This window comes from Kryptolebias marmoratus, linkage group LG21 (genome assembly GCF_001649575.2).
Source record: "Kryptolebias marmoratus isolate JLee-2015 linkage group LG21, ASM164957v2, whole genome shotgun sequence".
In the NCBI taxonomy this organism is placed as follows: domain Eukaryota; kingdom Metazoa; phylum Chordata; class Actinopteri; order Cyprinodontiformes; family Rivulidae; genus Kryptolebias; species Kryptolebias marmoratus.
This window is the reverse complement of record NC_051450.1, coordinates 5,541,276-5,556,953: the sequence shown is the minus strand read 5'-3', so window position 1 is coordinate 5,556,953 and position 15,678 is coordinate 5,541,276. Positions and strand designations below refer to the sequence as shown.

The window sequence follows — 15,678 nt, the reverse complement described above, 5'->3', positions numbered from 1 at the left end:
TATGACAAAATGTATAAATAAGGCTCTTAAAATGTATGTATTTAAAGACTGAGGTGAGAAAAACTTTTTTTTACAGAAGTTCAGCCACGTGACTTGGCCTTCAGAAAGAGGAGAAAAACAAATACAACACAGCTCTTTAAGATGGAATAATGGAGAGTATAACATATCCAAAAGTTCATTTGAATCAGGCTGTTTTCACATCATATTTAAAACTTGTATTTATTAATGGTACATATTATAAATGAATTGGACAGATTTAAGTGTTACCTTTACATGCACAATAAGATGTGCTTAAATCAAACAATGGTGGTTAGTGGTTAGAGCTGTTGCCTCACAGCAAGAAGGTTGCAGGATCAGTTTCTGGCCTGGGGCCTTTCAGGGTGGAGGTTACATGTTCTCCCTCACGTGGGTTTACTCCGGGTACTCCGGTTTCCTCCCACAGACCAAAAACATGCATGTTAGGTTCATTGGTAACTCTAAATTGTCCCTAGGTGTGAGTGAAAGTGTGAATGGTTGTTTGTCTTGTTAGTCTTTATGTGTCCCAGTGAAGGACTTGCGACCTGTCCAGGGTATCCTCCACCTCTTGCGCAGTGATAGCTGGAGATAGGTTTCAGCTTCTTGTGACCTGGAAAGGAGAAGCAGGTAAAAAAAAATGGATGGATGGATAAATCAAACAAATTAACACATGCAGGTGTTGTGTTGAGATTCTCCATCTGTTTTCTCATCTGTCTTGGTAGATTTCCAGCCTTCAAGGTGCATTTCCCCTGCCACAATAAACAAAAAATTCAAGATTATTTTGTTTAGTATTTTAAACCAACATAGATTAAAAGGAAAATGCAGCAAATCTGGAAGAATATCAGATCTCAACAAGGGAACAAAACTCCACATATCACTAGTCAGGGACAGTGTCAATCAATCAAACACAGACCCTGATTCTGGTCCAAAAGTTATATTAGATATTTATTCATTGGAAAAGGTAACAGACAGAATCTGTCTAACCTTACAGCGTGCACATAGCAGCTTAAATAAACGTATGCCCTTTTTTTCTGTCACCTCCCTTTCAAAAGTAGTAAGACAAAAATAATCTTGCAGAATGTACAAACCTTCAGTGGACATCATTGATTATGACGACCACTCACAGCAGTTTTATTATCGTTCAACTCAGGATGTCACCACTGACACCCTCTGGTGCTCATTTTAGACAGTCTGCATAAGAACTAGATTACATCCAAATCGACCCCTCCTTCTGGGGTCATTCATTCTGTAATGTGACGTTCTTCTGTCAAATCAATTAACAAGGCTTGAAATTCTACAAAGAAAACTATTGGGTATTTTTTCGTGTCTTTGATGTTAGTGCCTCTTGGACAGTAAGTCGCCAGTAAAAGTATTACAGGTGATAAGGTTTTATTCTCAGCTGACAAGTATGAAGTGTTGGTTCTCGAGCTTCTGTCAGCATCTGGGAGTGTGTTTGCAAACTAAAGTTTTACACAGAACTAAAGATCCACCAACACACAAAAACAGTCCTGCAGGTACAGATTTCTTATAATATCAGTGTGGACTGGAGTGTTAAACATTTCCGTTTAGTCTAATTATCTAGTTCAGAACCATTTAGTTCAATCAGTGATAATAAAAGGGATGTTGACTGCCTTTGATTCTGTCTTTCAGTCATTTAGGTACTAACTCTCAGAGGTGCTGTGCAACATAAACAGTTCTCAGTAACTATATTTTTAGATTTAAAAATATAGTTACTTTCATGCCTGAGTTTTAAACTAAGATCATCTTAGGATGAAAAGAGGTTAATAGCACGTTTGGTCAAACTTCATAAATGATCTTATACATGAGATGACACAGTATTGTGAGACATTGTGAAATTTGTTAGTGCTCAGAGTTTGGTATAATGATAACTCTGAGCTACTACCACACCAAATTGTAGCTCAATACCAGTAAAAGTGGCTGAGATTTCAACATTTTTCTGTGTTGGAAATAAAACTTCAACATTAACTCTTGGAGTTTACCCTATTTATTTTTTCACATACAGTAACATCTTATTTACTGCAGGCAGTTTTTAATGAAACTTTCGGAAAGTAATCATTAGATGTACATGTAAACTAATTAACTTTTGGAGGCAGTTCACTTTCAGGTGACTGCCACAGCTAATCAACATTAGCCAACACTAAAATGGCTATAGCTCCATGGATTTTACAGATATTGAGGTGAAATTGGATGTGATAGTAGCTGAGAGTCATTCCCATCTTGTACTTTGGGGGTGAAATTTTAGGATATCGCATGAGTTTATTTTCAAGGTTGGACCAAAATGGCTACAAGTCTGTCATTTCTTATCATAACATGATTTTAGCCCAAAAGTCTGGGATGAAAGGTGGTTGTCGATATGCATCCCCTTAAGGAATGCTAAGTCTTTCGTTTTATTCTTAGATTTATTTATCACTACATGGCAGATGACTTGACATTAACTGTTTAAAAAGTTTATATTACCTTGATGCTGTACTAGAAGACAACTTTCATTTTTGTTTTTTGTTTTTTTAAGTGTTCTCTTCATCCACCCCTTACTTTGGAAACAAAAATGGCAATTAAACACCCTCCAAAATATTAAAATCAGGTCATTTGGATCATTGATTATGATGAAGCACATTTTTCCACCCTGATGAGGCCCTGTGACCCCTCCCCTTCAGGTTTGCACTGCTGCGACCGGGCGGAGTCCATCCACTGTCAGGTGGCCTGCCGGCAGATCCTGCGCACCATGAATACAGAGCACGAGATCATGGAAGGTCTGATCAGCGAGTGTGGTTCCCAGCCCCTCCCTCAGGACCCCATGTGGCAGTGTTTTCTGGAAAGTGCTCCTTCACCCCCTGAGATGGAGATCCCCCATCCAGCCAAGATGGACTGTGCCAAGCTGCACTGCTGCTCCAAAGCGAACACATCTCTGTGCAGGTACGGCAGCAGATTCAGCTCCTGTAGGTGAGAGGTGCTGGTGCTGCAAGACCGGCTGTAACTGTGTGCTGTGCTGTGACAGGGAAATGTGCCAGGAGATCAGCACCCACTGGGGCAGGCAGAGGTGGCAGGACTTTGATCAGCTCTGTGAGTACAGCCCTGTGGAGACGGAGCTCATCAGCTGCCTGGCAGATGTTCGAGAGCCCTGCCAGCTGGGCTGCAAGAACCTGAGTTACTGCACCAACTTCAACAACAGGTCAGAACCTGCTTCTGCTGCTTACAGGGTCCAACTGAGAAACACTGGCAGGGTCCTGAGATAGAGATACTGTGGATAGATATAGGGTGACTCCAAAAAGTAATCAGTTGGAGATCTACATTTTTTTTAGAGAAAATTGGTTACATCAGTGGCGACTGGCCAATAGAGGGCGCTAGGGCACCACCCCACCACTCACATTACCTTGAATAAGACGTAAATTTTTTTTTTTTTAATTAAATAGTACATTAAAAATATTTCGAAATATATGTATATATATTTTTAGTTGTGTAAGATAAATATTTTTTAGTTAATGATAAGTAAAGTTGTTTCGTTCTTCAACGTTGTCTGATTGGTGACGTATTTCCGCCCCGGGGCGCAAAAATCTTTGTCCATAGACTCTCGTTAAAAGTTGTACATGCGCAGTAGCTCCTCTTCAGTACAAGAGATAGGACGGTTCTGGGTGCACCTCTCCTGCGCCCAGAGCTGCTGAATGCAGCTGTGTTTNGCTGACGTCACATCCGTCTGTCATAAAGTTCGCCTGATTGAAAAGTTGAGCCGTGGGTGACCTGCCTTTTATTCAAAGACAGCAATAAGTTCATTACGTGACTAAGTTACATACAAAAAATAATAAATAAGTTCATAGTTAATAATTAGTTTAAGAAAATTTATGCTAAAATCTGTTAGAATGTTTGGTTTTGAATTCTAATCGGAGTGAGACATCCGACCTTCGTTATATTGTACATTTAGAATACGTGACGTAGTGAGTGCTCACATCATAAAATAAGCTTTGACATATTTTCTCCGGTAAAGTTTTGAAAAATAAGGGAGAAAACAGATCTTATAAACACTAAATTTGTCCTACAGGCTTGTGCCTTGGGAGACCTCCGTCTTTGTAAGTATTGGTGGGTTCAGGAAGCACTTATGCTTATGTACATTATAATGTTGCTTTTGTTGTTTTAATTCATGTAAATACACTGGTGTGATACCTTAGTATATGTTTTGGTCCAAAACATATACTAAGGTATCACATAATAGACATATACCAAAACTTTTGGTATATGTCTATTTTGGATTTATAGCCCCCCCTGGAGAAAACTCCACCAGCCGCCACTGGGTTACATATATTTTTTGGACTTTCAAAATTCAAACGAAAAACTGCTTTTGTCACTGTGAGACTCAACCAGTATCAAAGAAACAGTCGAACCATATGGTCGCCTCCTCTCTAAACTACCAGTTAGCTGATTCACTTCAGGTGGTCCACACCAATCAAACTTGAAAACATCTATTGTTGTTCAGAGTGTTGTCTGGAAGCACTCTTTATTTCTTCATTTTAGGCCTGAGTGCTGCAGGTGCTGTGAAGGCCTATTAAAATCAGTGTTTCTTGTGCTGAATGAACTCTTTTGGGAACTTCAATTAAGTGAAATTTTTTATTCTATGATGGTCTCAAAAATAGGCATGGCAAAATGGAAGTTGGCCATTTTGGATCAAAGATGCCGTTTGGGGTTTTACTCATGTCATATTTGAAAAAACTCGTAGTACTTTCAAAGTACTGGCTTCAAAATCTTTTAGTGTACTGTATGTAATGATCTCAGCCACACATTGGTAAAATCAGTCCACACACTCACCTCTTGGTTTATTTTGTTTTGCAGTTAAACATGTATTGTAGTCTGTTATATTAATTATGTTTCTCTTTTTTTGAGTTCCAATCAGCACTAAAATACCCAGAAATAATTATTTTCCAAACCTGAACATGTGTACATACACAGAATTTGTGGCAAAGTAGTTGAACTCCACCCCCTAGAAATGTTCAAACAACCCTTTCCCATTCCATTACTTTGATGTACAAGTCTAAAAGTTGGTATGCTTTGGTAAGAGTTTTGTATACCAAGGATTACAAAAAAACCTTTAATATCATTATCCTGGGGAAAACAGGAAGTCGCCCATTCTGAATTGAAATTGTGATTTTGAAGCTATTTGAGCAAATTTCACCCCTACATTTGAACTCCTCATCTTTGAGATTTGGAAGATATCACTTTAAACTTGGTCATTATACTGTTAAGACATGGGGGATTTAAAGTTACCAAAATCTTGAGTTTTCGTGTGTGTCTAAACCTCAAACTTTAACTTTTTGCCTAGATACAGAAATTAAAAAACTGATCTGCACCAAAGTGCAAATTCTGTAGTATAGTTTAGTCCTCAATTTATCTATGTGTCAGTATGTTGCCATCACTTTAGGATTATAAGGAGCATTAAGCAAAACAAAACAGCTGCCTGTCTTTTTGGAGAATACTGCACCGACATAAGCGTCAAGTATAAAAGCCTTCACCGCTCGTTCACCACAGAGCCCTGCGCAACACTACAATGCCTTAATGCTGCAAGTGATGTGGCTTTGTAATTTACCAAAGTCGTACTAAAACATTATGACTTCTTACATATATAAGGTGCTCCAGATTATAAGGCGCACTGTTTTTTGAGAAAATTGAAAGCTTTTAAGTGCACCTTATAGTCCGGAAAATATGGTATTTAACCCATTTTGCACTAAGCAGAGTTTCCTCCAGCATATTCTAAGCCTGGCAGGCCACCAGGCATTGATGACCCGGCCGCCAGGCTAAGCTCTGCTTGTTTATTATAAATGTCATTTTTTACACGTTTTTTTCCACCCGCACCCCCAAAACCGCTACCTTTATCTACCTCGCCAGGCGAGGGTGCGTGCGCCAACAATGACGCAATCATGCTGTCCCTGCCCCTGCAGGAAGGCCCTACACAGTGTTGCAATTTGCACCTTTTGTAACTTGCCACTGTTTACGTAGCGCACTGCCCCCCGTCTTTTTGGAGAATACTGCACCGATGTAAGTGCCAAGTATAAATGCCTCCACCGTGCGCTCAGGTCCGCGTGCTGTTCGCGGAGCTTTGCGGGACTCTAATGAGCCCTGAGGCCGAGCCTCCTTCAGCTACCTGGAGTTAGCACATCGCTGGAGCCACAGCAATAAACATCTAACAAGCGGGTTTAACCAAAAATGGTTAGTTGAGCCAAAATTCAGCAGGTGGCTTTACAAAACCGAATATGGTAAACATGTTTTGTGCTTAGTGAAAATATTATCCTTGTTTACCAGTAAAATGATGCTATTAAATTCAGCATTAGATATGCTGATCCAACATGCAGCCTGTGGCACGAAAAGCACAGTACAGTACAGCATCTGTCTGTTTTTCAGAGTTCTCTGTTGTTATTCACTGGCCTTGACGTGAGTCGTGTGTTGGTGCCTTGTTTGCACTTTTTCATTTATGTTAATTTAATTTATTTGTAAATGTGACTTAAATTACGGTTAAAATTAGGTGCAAACAATTTGTATTTATTTTAATTGTATTTTTGTTTAAAAAGTATTTCAGAAGTTCCTTTTTGTAAAACTGTAGTTGTGTAAATATTTGGCACAAGTATCTTACAATTTCACATAATAAATAGCCATATTTACAACTTTCCTGTCAACTTTACTCATTTTTTTTACTAAATCACAGTCGGCTAGTGATCGGCTAGCGATCAGCTGGCGAATGGCTGGCAAACGGCCACCTACCACCGGGCTTAGCCTTTTTTCTGGGGGAAACCCTGCTAAGGTTTGGAGTATTTAAAGTTACCAAGAATTCAGTTTTTGTCACAACATATGGACGTGGCTTCCCCTCAAACTTTGACTTCTCATCAAAAACACAGTTATAGTAACTCAAAAATCTGATCCGCACCTAAAGCCACATGTTTGATCAAAGTCCAGTACTCAACACGATGTGTCAATATTATGCTATTTCCTCAGTCCAGCCTACTGAGAACAGAAAGTTACCTGTTTTACTCATGGACATCATTCTCTGACCTGCTTTTTCATATGATCTTCAAATGTTAACCGAAAACAGATTACAAGGTGATGTTCCTTGGTGTTGTTTTACTTATGGATGTTGGCAATTTTTAATTAGAAGCCCCATTTTGAAGACATTTTTGAGCAACCACCTTCTAGAAATTAAGGAACTGTTTTTGCGTAGGGGTGGTCTCGCTTATTGCCCAGTATTACGACACAAACCGGAGGGTTGCCAAGGTGCGAGGGCTGTTTATCGCTGCTTGCAGCTTTAACTAACGTTTGTTCTGTTCACTGAATTCCAATAAAACTGTTGTTTATCCATCCCGCGTGTGTGTGTGCAGGCCTACAGAGCTGTTCCGCAGCTGTAACGTGCAGTCCGATCAGGGTGCCATGAACGACATCAAGCTGTGGTCCAATGGGACAATCCGGATGCCGTCCATGAACATCCCAGTGTTGGACATCCAGAAGTGTCTGCCTGACATGTGGAAGGCTGTGGCCTGTTCGCTGCAGATCAAACCGTGCCACGGGAAGTCCAGAGGGAGCACTATATGCAAGTAGGTCTGATGCCATCAATGAAATCAGATCCAGAACCATTTTTAAGACTATTGTGGCTCTGGTGGCAGCCTTTGCAGCTGTTATCATGTTGGTCTGTTTTTCATGTTTTCTTCAGAGCATTTTCTGTTAAAATTGGTTTTTTTTTTATTGCAAATGCTGTGCTGCAGAAGTTTTTACAGAAACAGAAATTTGTTTGGACCCTTTTGTTGAAGAAAGAAAAGCCCACAAAGTTCACTGAAATAACTTGAAACAGACAAAAGTAATAAAAGAATACTAAAAATGAACTAATGAAAAACAGTAATTGCTTTTGAATTGTGGTTCATCAGAATTATATTATTAAAAAGAATCTGGTCTTGACAGAAAGGATAAAAACCTTGACTGAATAACTTGTTGCAAAACCTTTTGAGGAAACTCTGCCGATTTCTGTAACTCTCTCTCAGATCCTCATGATCAAACTTTTCCAGCTGTCTCAGGTTTGAAGGGTTCTTTCTTCAGATGTTTCACCTCCTTCCACAGATGTTTAACAGGATTTAGATCAGAACTCAGAGGCCATTTCAAAATTGTCCAATGTTCTGTTCTGAGACATTTTTTGTGTTTTTAATTGTGTTTTGGCTCATTATCCTGTTAGAGGACCCATGACCTGCAAGCTTGATATCAAGCTTTCTGACACTAGGCAGCACATTTGGCTCCAGAAAGCCTTGATAATCTTTAGATTTCATTGGACACTGAAATGATCCAAGACAGGATTTAATGTCCTCTCGGTTGTCTTCTATGAAATCCACTTTGGCCCAAACAATGACAGGTAGTGTAGTCTGACACTGATGACCTTTCACCTTTGAGTTCACCTCTGATCTCTCTGGAAGTTGTTCAAGGCTCTTTGGTTATCATTTGTGTTGCTCCTTTCAATTTGTCAATTTTGGCTCCAGTCCTGTGGACCTTAGACCTCTGAATCTCTGCAGCTTTAATCACAGGAACATCAAGCTGTTTGGAGATGGTCTTATAGTCTTTACCTTTAACATGCCGCTCAATGATTTATTTCCTAATCTCCTGAAGCTTTCTGTGCTCCATGTTCAGTGTGGTACACACCATGATACCAAACAGCACTGTGTCTATTTTTCACCCTTTAGTCAGTCAGGCAGACTGACTAATTATCTCTGTGGGTCTAAACATGGGTGATAAGGTGGCTGAAAGCTCATTATCAATGACTCCTAAAGTTTCTGCTACCTTGTTCCCTTCAGGTTCTTTTTTTTCATTCTGTTTTCTTGTCAGAGTAAATCTGTGCAGCCAGTAATGAGTCATTCATGCCTTTACAGCTTCAAGAAGTTCTATGCTGAATAAAGAGGCAGTAATAGACAGGCAGTAATGTTATATATACTTTATTTATCAAATAATCTGAATGTCCGATTTGAATCTCCTCCTCCCAAACAACATGACTTCAGATTGTGTGTGAGCTCCTGATGGGTTCTTGTGTTACAACATGGCCTGCTTATGTTGATGAACTGTGTTTCCAGCTGTGCTGCAGGATGTCTTAGCTGGTTTTGGTGCTGGATGTTGTCTGATTTGTTCTCAGGTCTGACTGTGTGGAGATCCTGACCCAGTGTGGGGACTGGAAACGCATCCATGAAGGACAAACCCCGGAGGGGGTCTGTGAGCTGCTTTCTCCCATTGATGATCCTGAGCGCTGCATCCCCCTCCACAGATACCTCAGTGAGTTACTGTGTAAAACACTTCCTCTGGGCGGGGCTTTTTGTGGCCAACATTTTACCAACCAACCTGCTCGTTGTCTACTGGAGTACAAAAGACGGTATATCAGGGTTTATCTTTAGATTTCTTTATGCTGAACTTAGTCATGATTAGGGTGTGGTTTTAAAGACAGTACAGTTCACTAGTCCACCTCTACTGCACATACAGTAACATCTCAACAGTAGACAATATTAAAAGTCTCCACACCCCTGGTAAACAGCAATTTTTGTGATGTAAAAATGAGACCATAATAAATTATTTCACAGCTTTGTCCTCCTTTACTCTTACGTGTATCCTGTACAACTCAGTTGGAAAATAATCTGTCACCGGGAAATATATAAAATATAAAACATTGACTTAAGCTAGTTACATAAGTGTGCACACCCTGAAACTAATGATTTGTTGAAGCACCGTGTGATTTAATTAAAACTGTCTTATGAAGGAATCTGTCAGCAGCCACACCTTGACTTGACCTTGACCTTGACCACTCCTCATCGCTGAAGTCCAGCTTTGCCAGATTGTGAGGACATCTCTTGTGCACAGATTTATTCATGCCATCACATAGTTTCTCCCAGATTTAGACTCTGGTTAGGACATTCTATAACTTTTATTTTCTTCTGGTGAAGCCACTCTTTGACTGATCTGGATGTACATTTGGGGTCATTTTGAAGACTAAAACTCCTCTTCATCTTCCTATCATACACCCAAAGGTTTTAGGCCAAAATAAACAGGTCTGTGTAACTGTTCATCATGTCATCCACCTTGTCTAAACCACCAGCTCCAACTCAAATCAGTCAACCCCACAGCCTAATTCTGCCACCGCCATGTTTCATTGTGATGTTCCTTTGATGATCTACAACCTTGTTCCTGCACCAAACGGACTTTTTGTGATTGTGTCCTAAAAGATTCAATCTCAGGTTCATCTGACCAGAACCTAATTTCCTACAGGCTTTTGGGAAACTTGATATATGTTTTACTATCTTAACCCAGGCCTGGATGTTTTTCTTTGTGAGAGAATGCTTCCCTACCCCAGAGTTCAGTGTGGAGAATACAGGATTGTTGTCACATGTAGAACCAGAACTTGTCAGAACTTCCTGTAGCTCCTTCAGTGGTCCTCTAACCTCCTCTGCAGCCTACCTGACCAGCTTCTGTCCCCTTTTTGTCAGTTTTGAAGAAACTGAAACAACTGAACTTTATTTTTAGGTTGATCAATCACTTTAATTGAAAGCAAGCGTGTGTACACTTACGCAACAAGCTTATTGCATCTTTTTTTTTTTTTTTTTTTTTTTACAATTTTCTTCACAACAGATTTTTTTCTAGCTAATTTGTACAGAATATATGTCATATTAAAGGTTGGAAATTTTCTGATATTGTTTATCATGTTTACTTAGGGTTATATATATATATTTAAACCTGGTATTTTAACAGGGTGGTGGGGAGACTTTATATCCACTGTTCTATCATCCCAAACATTTCCCAGTGGTTCTCAAACCTTTGTGAAACAAAATGTGCAGTCACTGTCAGAATCAACCCCATTAAATCTAATCTGTGTAAATAAGCCAAATAAGTGTCTAAGAGCTCGATATTATTCTAGTATTAATGGCTGCACTGGGTCTGTTTCCACTGCTCAACAATATTGTCTTAACTGTGCATAAGAATGAACCTTTTCAGATATTTGGTGTTATATATATTATATATATTAGTGTGTTATTGTTCACTCATTTGGTTTTTAGCTATTTTCCTGTTACTAAGAAATTCATCAAGTTTTTCTTTTTGAAACTCCAGTGTCTGCTGTGTACTGTTTCAACATGTTGTTAGTTTCTAAACTTAACATAGTTTCTTCAAATGATCTCCTGTTTTCTTTTTTATTGCTCATATATATTCTTCCACATCTCTTTCTGTCCTTGCCTCTCAGTGAGTTCACATTTACAAATCAGAACATGTACCTGCACACTGGGTACACGGAGTCTGTACATCATTTTAAAGGGTTTATTAGCTGAAATATATACTGGATTCCCTCAGATCCTCAACCAATTCAGATATATGACTGTTTTAAACAGATCATCACTGCTATGCTGACAAGAATAAAATGTCTTCAATTTATGAATAAAGTCAGTGAATCTAATAAACAAGCATGAGGTTCTGGTAATATGATAACATTGAGCAAAAACACCCTGACTTCATGGTATTAAAATAACAGCTTAAATATTCATCCCATGCTTTATTTTCTTTTATTTTAAAACAAATATTATCACATATTTCTTAAAAATTATAATATTATAGGAGTATTATTATAATATTACTAAACATTATTTAGTATTTATAGTTATTTTCATTTCAATGCACAGATATAAATAAGGCCAGTGAGAGAACACAGGTGAACATGTCGACAGCCTGTTTCAAATCTGCCTACCTTTTCCTGAACTCAGGACAGATTTGTCAGCTTTTTTATTCAAACATTTCAATTAATCTTTGAAATCAAGCCTGAAATGTATTCATAAGTGTTAAGGATAAATACAGTGTTTAAATAAGTTTAAATACAGTGTCAGCTAAAACACCAGACAAAAACAGGCTGTCTTATTGGGGCCTGCACAGGAATGCAGCTATTGTTATCCACCTCTAACAGTGTATCTACACAGTGTATCTTGAAAACCACTTGACAGATTTAGATCTACAACTGATTAACGTTTGGGGTCATCCTCATTCAGTTTAAATGCACAGTGTGGCAGGCCCCTTCAAATTTTCCTTAGGAACTTTTCTAGTTTATATTTCAGCTGCTTTTTATCATTAGCCTTCGTAGCAAGCCTGCATTAGGCTATATATATATTTGACCTGCTAATATGCTAACTCTTGTAGCTTGTTGCAAATGTTTGTTTCAAAACAGCGTTGCACTGAAAAGAAAGATGAGTGTTGCTTCTCTGGTATATGAGCCAGAACTGACTGTTATACGCCAGATAAAATGTAAAACGTAGCAATGTCGTTTTTGAACGGGCATAAAAGTTTAAGGATTTTCCCCTCTTGGCTGTTGTACACAACTGAATGATGGCTCAGAGAAATATGTAAGAAAGGAGGAGCACTGCTTGGAGCTCTGTGTGACTAGAAGAGAAAACAACAAAACAAAATAAAAAACACTTTTTGTCTGATATTTTATTAAAGACATTATGGTGATCTACTCATGCCTATTAATGAATATGTGCAGTATTCTGCCAAAAACATTATCGCTCTGCCTTCAGCGGTGGGCGATACTGAGGCTCTCAAGCAGCAACGTTTCCTGCTGGTCAGCAGACAGGTTCTACCTTTTACCTGTTATTTCCTCACAAAAGAAGTTAGATTGTCATTGATGCATTTTATGAACAGACTGTGTTTCTCCACCCCTGCAGTGCCTAGTTCTCTAGGCAACACCAGGGTTGGGGAGGTCATCCACCCCTGCAACCCCAACCCATGTCCCAGCAACTACATCTGCCAGGTGAATAGACAGGGCTGCAGCAACATGAGCAACTGTGAGCCATATCTTTGTGAACCAGGTACCCCTACACACACACAGACATACTCTGAGTCATTTCACTCCCCTGATGCTGTTCTCCTCATATCTCTGTGTGTGTGTTCCAGGGTGTAAAATGGGTGAGGCCTCAGAGTTTCTGGTGCACCAGGGTGCTCATATTCTGGTTCCAAGTTTCTCTAGTCCTGCTGGTTGTTACGAGGTGTGCATCTGTGGTCCCAATAGGCGCCTGGAGAACTGCGCAGAGATACCCTGTATGGATACCAACAAGGCCTGCATTGTGGAGGGACAGAGGAAGAGTAAGACATGCCTTTTCTTTCAGCTTGCAGAAGTATATCCATAGTTCCTAAAAGCATATGACTGACTTCAATATTGTAAATTAAAAACCTAGCATTTTTTTATGGAATGCAAATCGCCTGCTGCCTTTTATGCCAGAGTTTTTACTAAAAGCATATTATAACAAAAATGGACAGAGTTATAGCTCTTTTAGTGGAACATTGTAAATGACATAATACATAATCTCATGATTATTATTGTGAGGTGTGTTTGAACTCAAACCATATTGTAATGACTCTTAGCTACTACCACATCAAATTTTAGCTCAATATCTGTAAAACTGACGGCACTATACCCATTTTGTATTGGCTAAAGCTGCTTAGCTGTGGCAGCTATCTTGAAAGTGACGACAGGTGATAATATTTAAGTTTTTTGTTTTGAGATCCTAATGTTCATATCTGTAGAACATCTTTCATTATCGTCATCCTGCTTCCTTGTTTCCTTTAAGTTACCACCACCTCTAAATTTCTACTGACTTCTTGGCTTTTATAGTTTAAAGATTCACTGATTAAAATGATTGGACACCACTTCAGATGCTGATGTATTGTCAGTTGTTGCAGATTTTTTTCATATCAGATGCTACAGTGTTTCTTTAGAAGTTCTAATGTTAGTCTCTATAAATGCTGTAACTTTATCTGTCCACTGCAAACTGACTGGTAAACAACTGACCTCATCAATATCATCAAATTAGGCGTTGTAATGGTTGTAAGAGCTGTAAAGTCTTTATCACCCACTGCCAAAAGGTGAAAGGTGAGCACTAGTATTTTTACATCTCATGTATCTTTGGATGGATTTTATTGAAACTGTCAGAAAATTAAAGACCAAAGTTTGTGATCAAAAGATGTGCAATGTGTAGCCCTTGGAGTGTGTGTTGTGAATGAGTTCTGTTCCTAAAACTTTGCCATTAACTGTTGGAGTCAATGCTGCCTTTCTGTTAGCAAAATTTATCATGAGCCACAGGATATATTTTAATGAAACTCTCTGAAAGTAATCTTGGCTGTACATCTACAGCTCATTAACATTTGGAGTCACCCCAGTTCAAGATGGCCACCACAGCCAACTGTCCTTTTGAAACACAAATGGCTATGATGCAGTCAATTCTACAGCTGTAAAGCTATAATTTGGTATAGTAGTAGTAGCCAAGAGTCTTTCTCAACACATTATCCGTACTCTAAGAGGTCACACCAGGTATTTGTTTAAAATTTTGACATGCAAGGCAGTGGGTGATATGCATTCCTTTAGGTAATGCTAGAATGTGGTTTTAAACAGAAGAGGAAGAAGCTACCATCTAAAAGATGAACTGAGACAGAAAGGATTAAGAGACCTCTGATCAAAATGTTTCTAACCTATTTTTGCTCCAACTCACATCATAGTTTTTTGTTTTTGTCACCATCACTGGCTGTCATTTTAAAGCCATACAGTGTAAGAGTTAGTTTAAAATGATTTTAAGCAATATGGTCAGGCCCTCATAGACATCCATGTTGTAGTTCCTGTAAAATATTTTCACACATCTGATATTTTGGCAGATCAGCCATACTATTGAGGGATGTAGCAGTGACCCCTGTCCCAATTATTCTAAAACATGCCTCAACCCAGACTTCAGTCAGACTTGAAATCAGATCATCCCTCATCTTAATGGACTGTTGATGGTCATAAACTCTTTGTCCTCCTGAACTGCATTTACTATTTAAAACAATAACACAATATAATTTATTCATCAGCACTGGTTTTGATTTGATAGAATCCACTGTTGTTAACAAAACAAGCAGTCAACATAAGTTTATAAATTCTTATGAAAATTGGGGTAAATGCACAAAAATTGGGAAATGGGGTAAAAGGTCTAACATTCCTTGAAGAAATGCATTTTTCCTGCCACCTTTCATGCCACATTTAAACTCTGTTTAAAATCAATCTTTACCATCCCATCCTTGACCTAGCGTAACTAAATGATGTCATTAGCAGCTCTGGCAGTGGAAACAGATTTCATGTTTTAGCTCTAATTAGTACCTCCTCACGAGTTCATTCTATCTTAATTTATAACCACTGCAGCAGGTCTGTCTATGGTCTGGATAAACATTCACTTTTGTATTAAGAGACATCATAAAAATCTTACAAAGTAGTTTTAAAGATATATTAGATATAGAAGCTAAATTCCAGTAATTTATTTAGAGGTGGTTTGAAGCTTTTTAAAGACTTTTGATGACACGTAAATCTTTATATATATATATATATATATATATATATATATATATATATATATATATATATATATATATATATATATATCCTGATAGTAGTAGTTGCCGTTTGTGGATATTGGAACATTGAGCTACTAGTTGTTTGGCAGTCAGGGTTGACTGGGGATGTCGAAGTAACCATTGTTCCAGCATTCTTTGCATATAACCTCTCTGACTAGGGTTACTTGAGTAGTAGCATTCCAACAGATCCATGTTTTCACCTCTCATCCATTTCCTCCATCTTGTTCCAGTAGCCCATTTTTC

General features: G+C 38.6%; 1 protein-coding gene across 1 annotated transcript in view; it reads left to right on the top strand.

Annotated features, from left to right (window-relative positions):
* The window catches only part of reck (reversion-inducing-cysteine-rich protein with kazal motifs), a 95,945-nt gene that overhangs the window by 63,214 nt on the left and 17,053 nt on the right, over nt 1-15,678 (top strand). The window contains exons 9-14 of the mRNA XM_017439457.3: nt 2,691-2,949; nt 3,032-3,205; nt 7,386-7,598; nt 9,170-9,306; nt 12,723-12,866; nt 12,952-13,140. Coding sequence (XP_017294946.1) covers nt 2,691-2,949; nt 3,032-3,205; nt 7,386-7,598; nt 9,170-9,306; nt 12,723-12,866; nt 12,952-13,140 — 1,116 coding nt within the window. The remainder of the gene's footprint in view (nt 1-2,690; nt 2,950-3,031; nt 3,206-7,385; nt 7,599-9,169; nt 9,307-12,722; nt 12,867-12,951; nt 13,141-15,678) is intronic.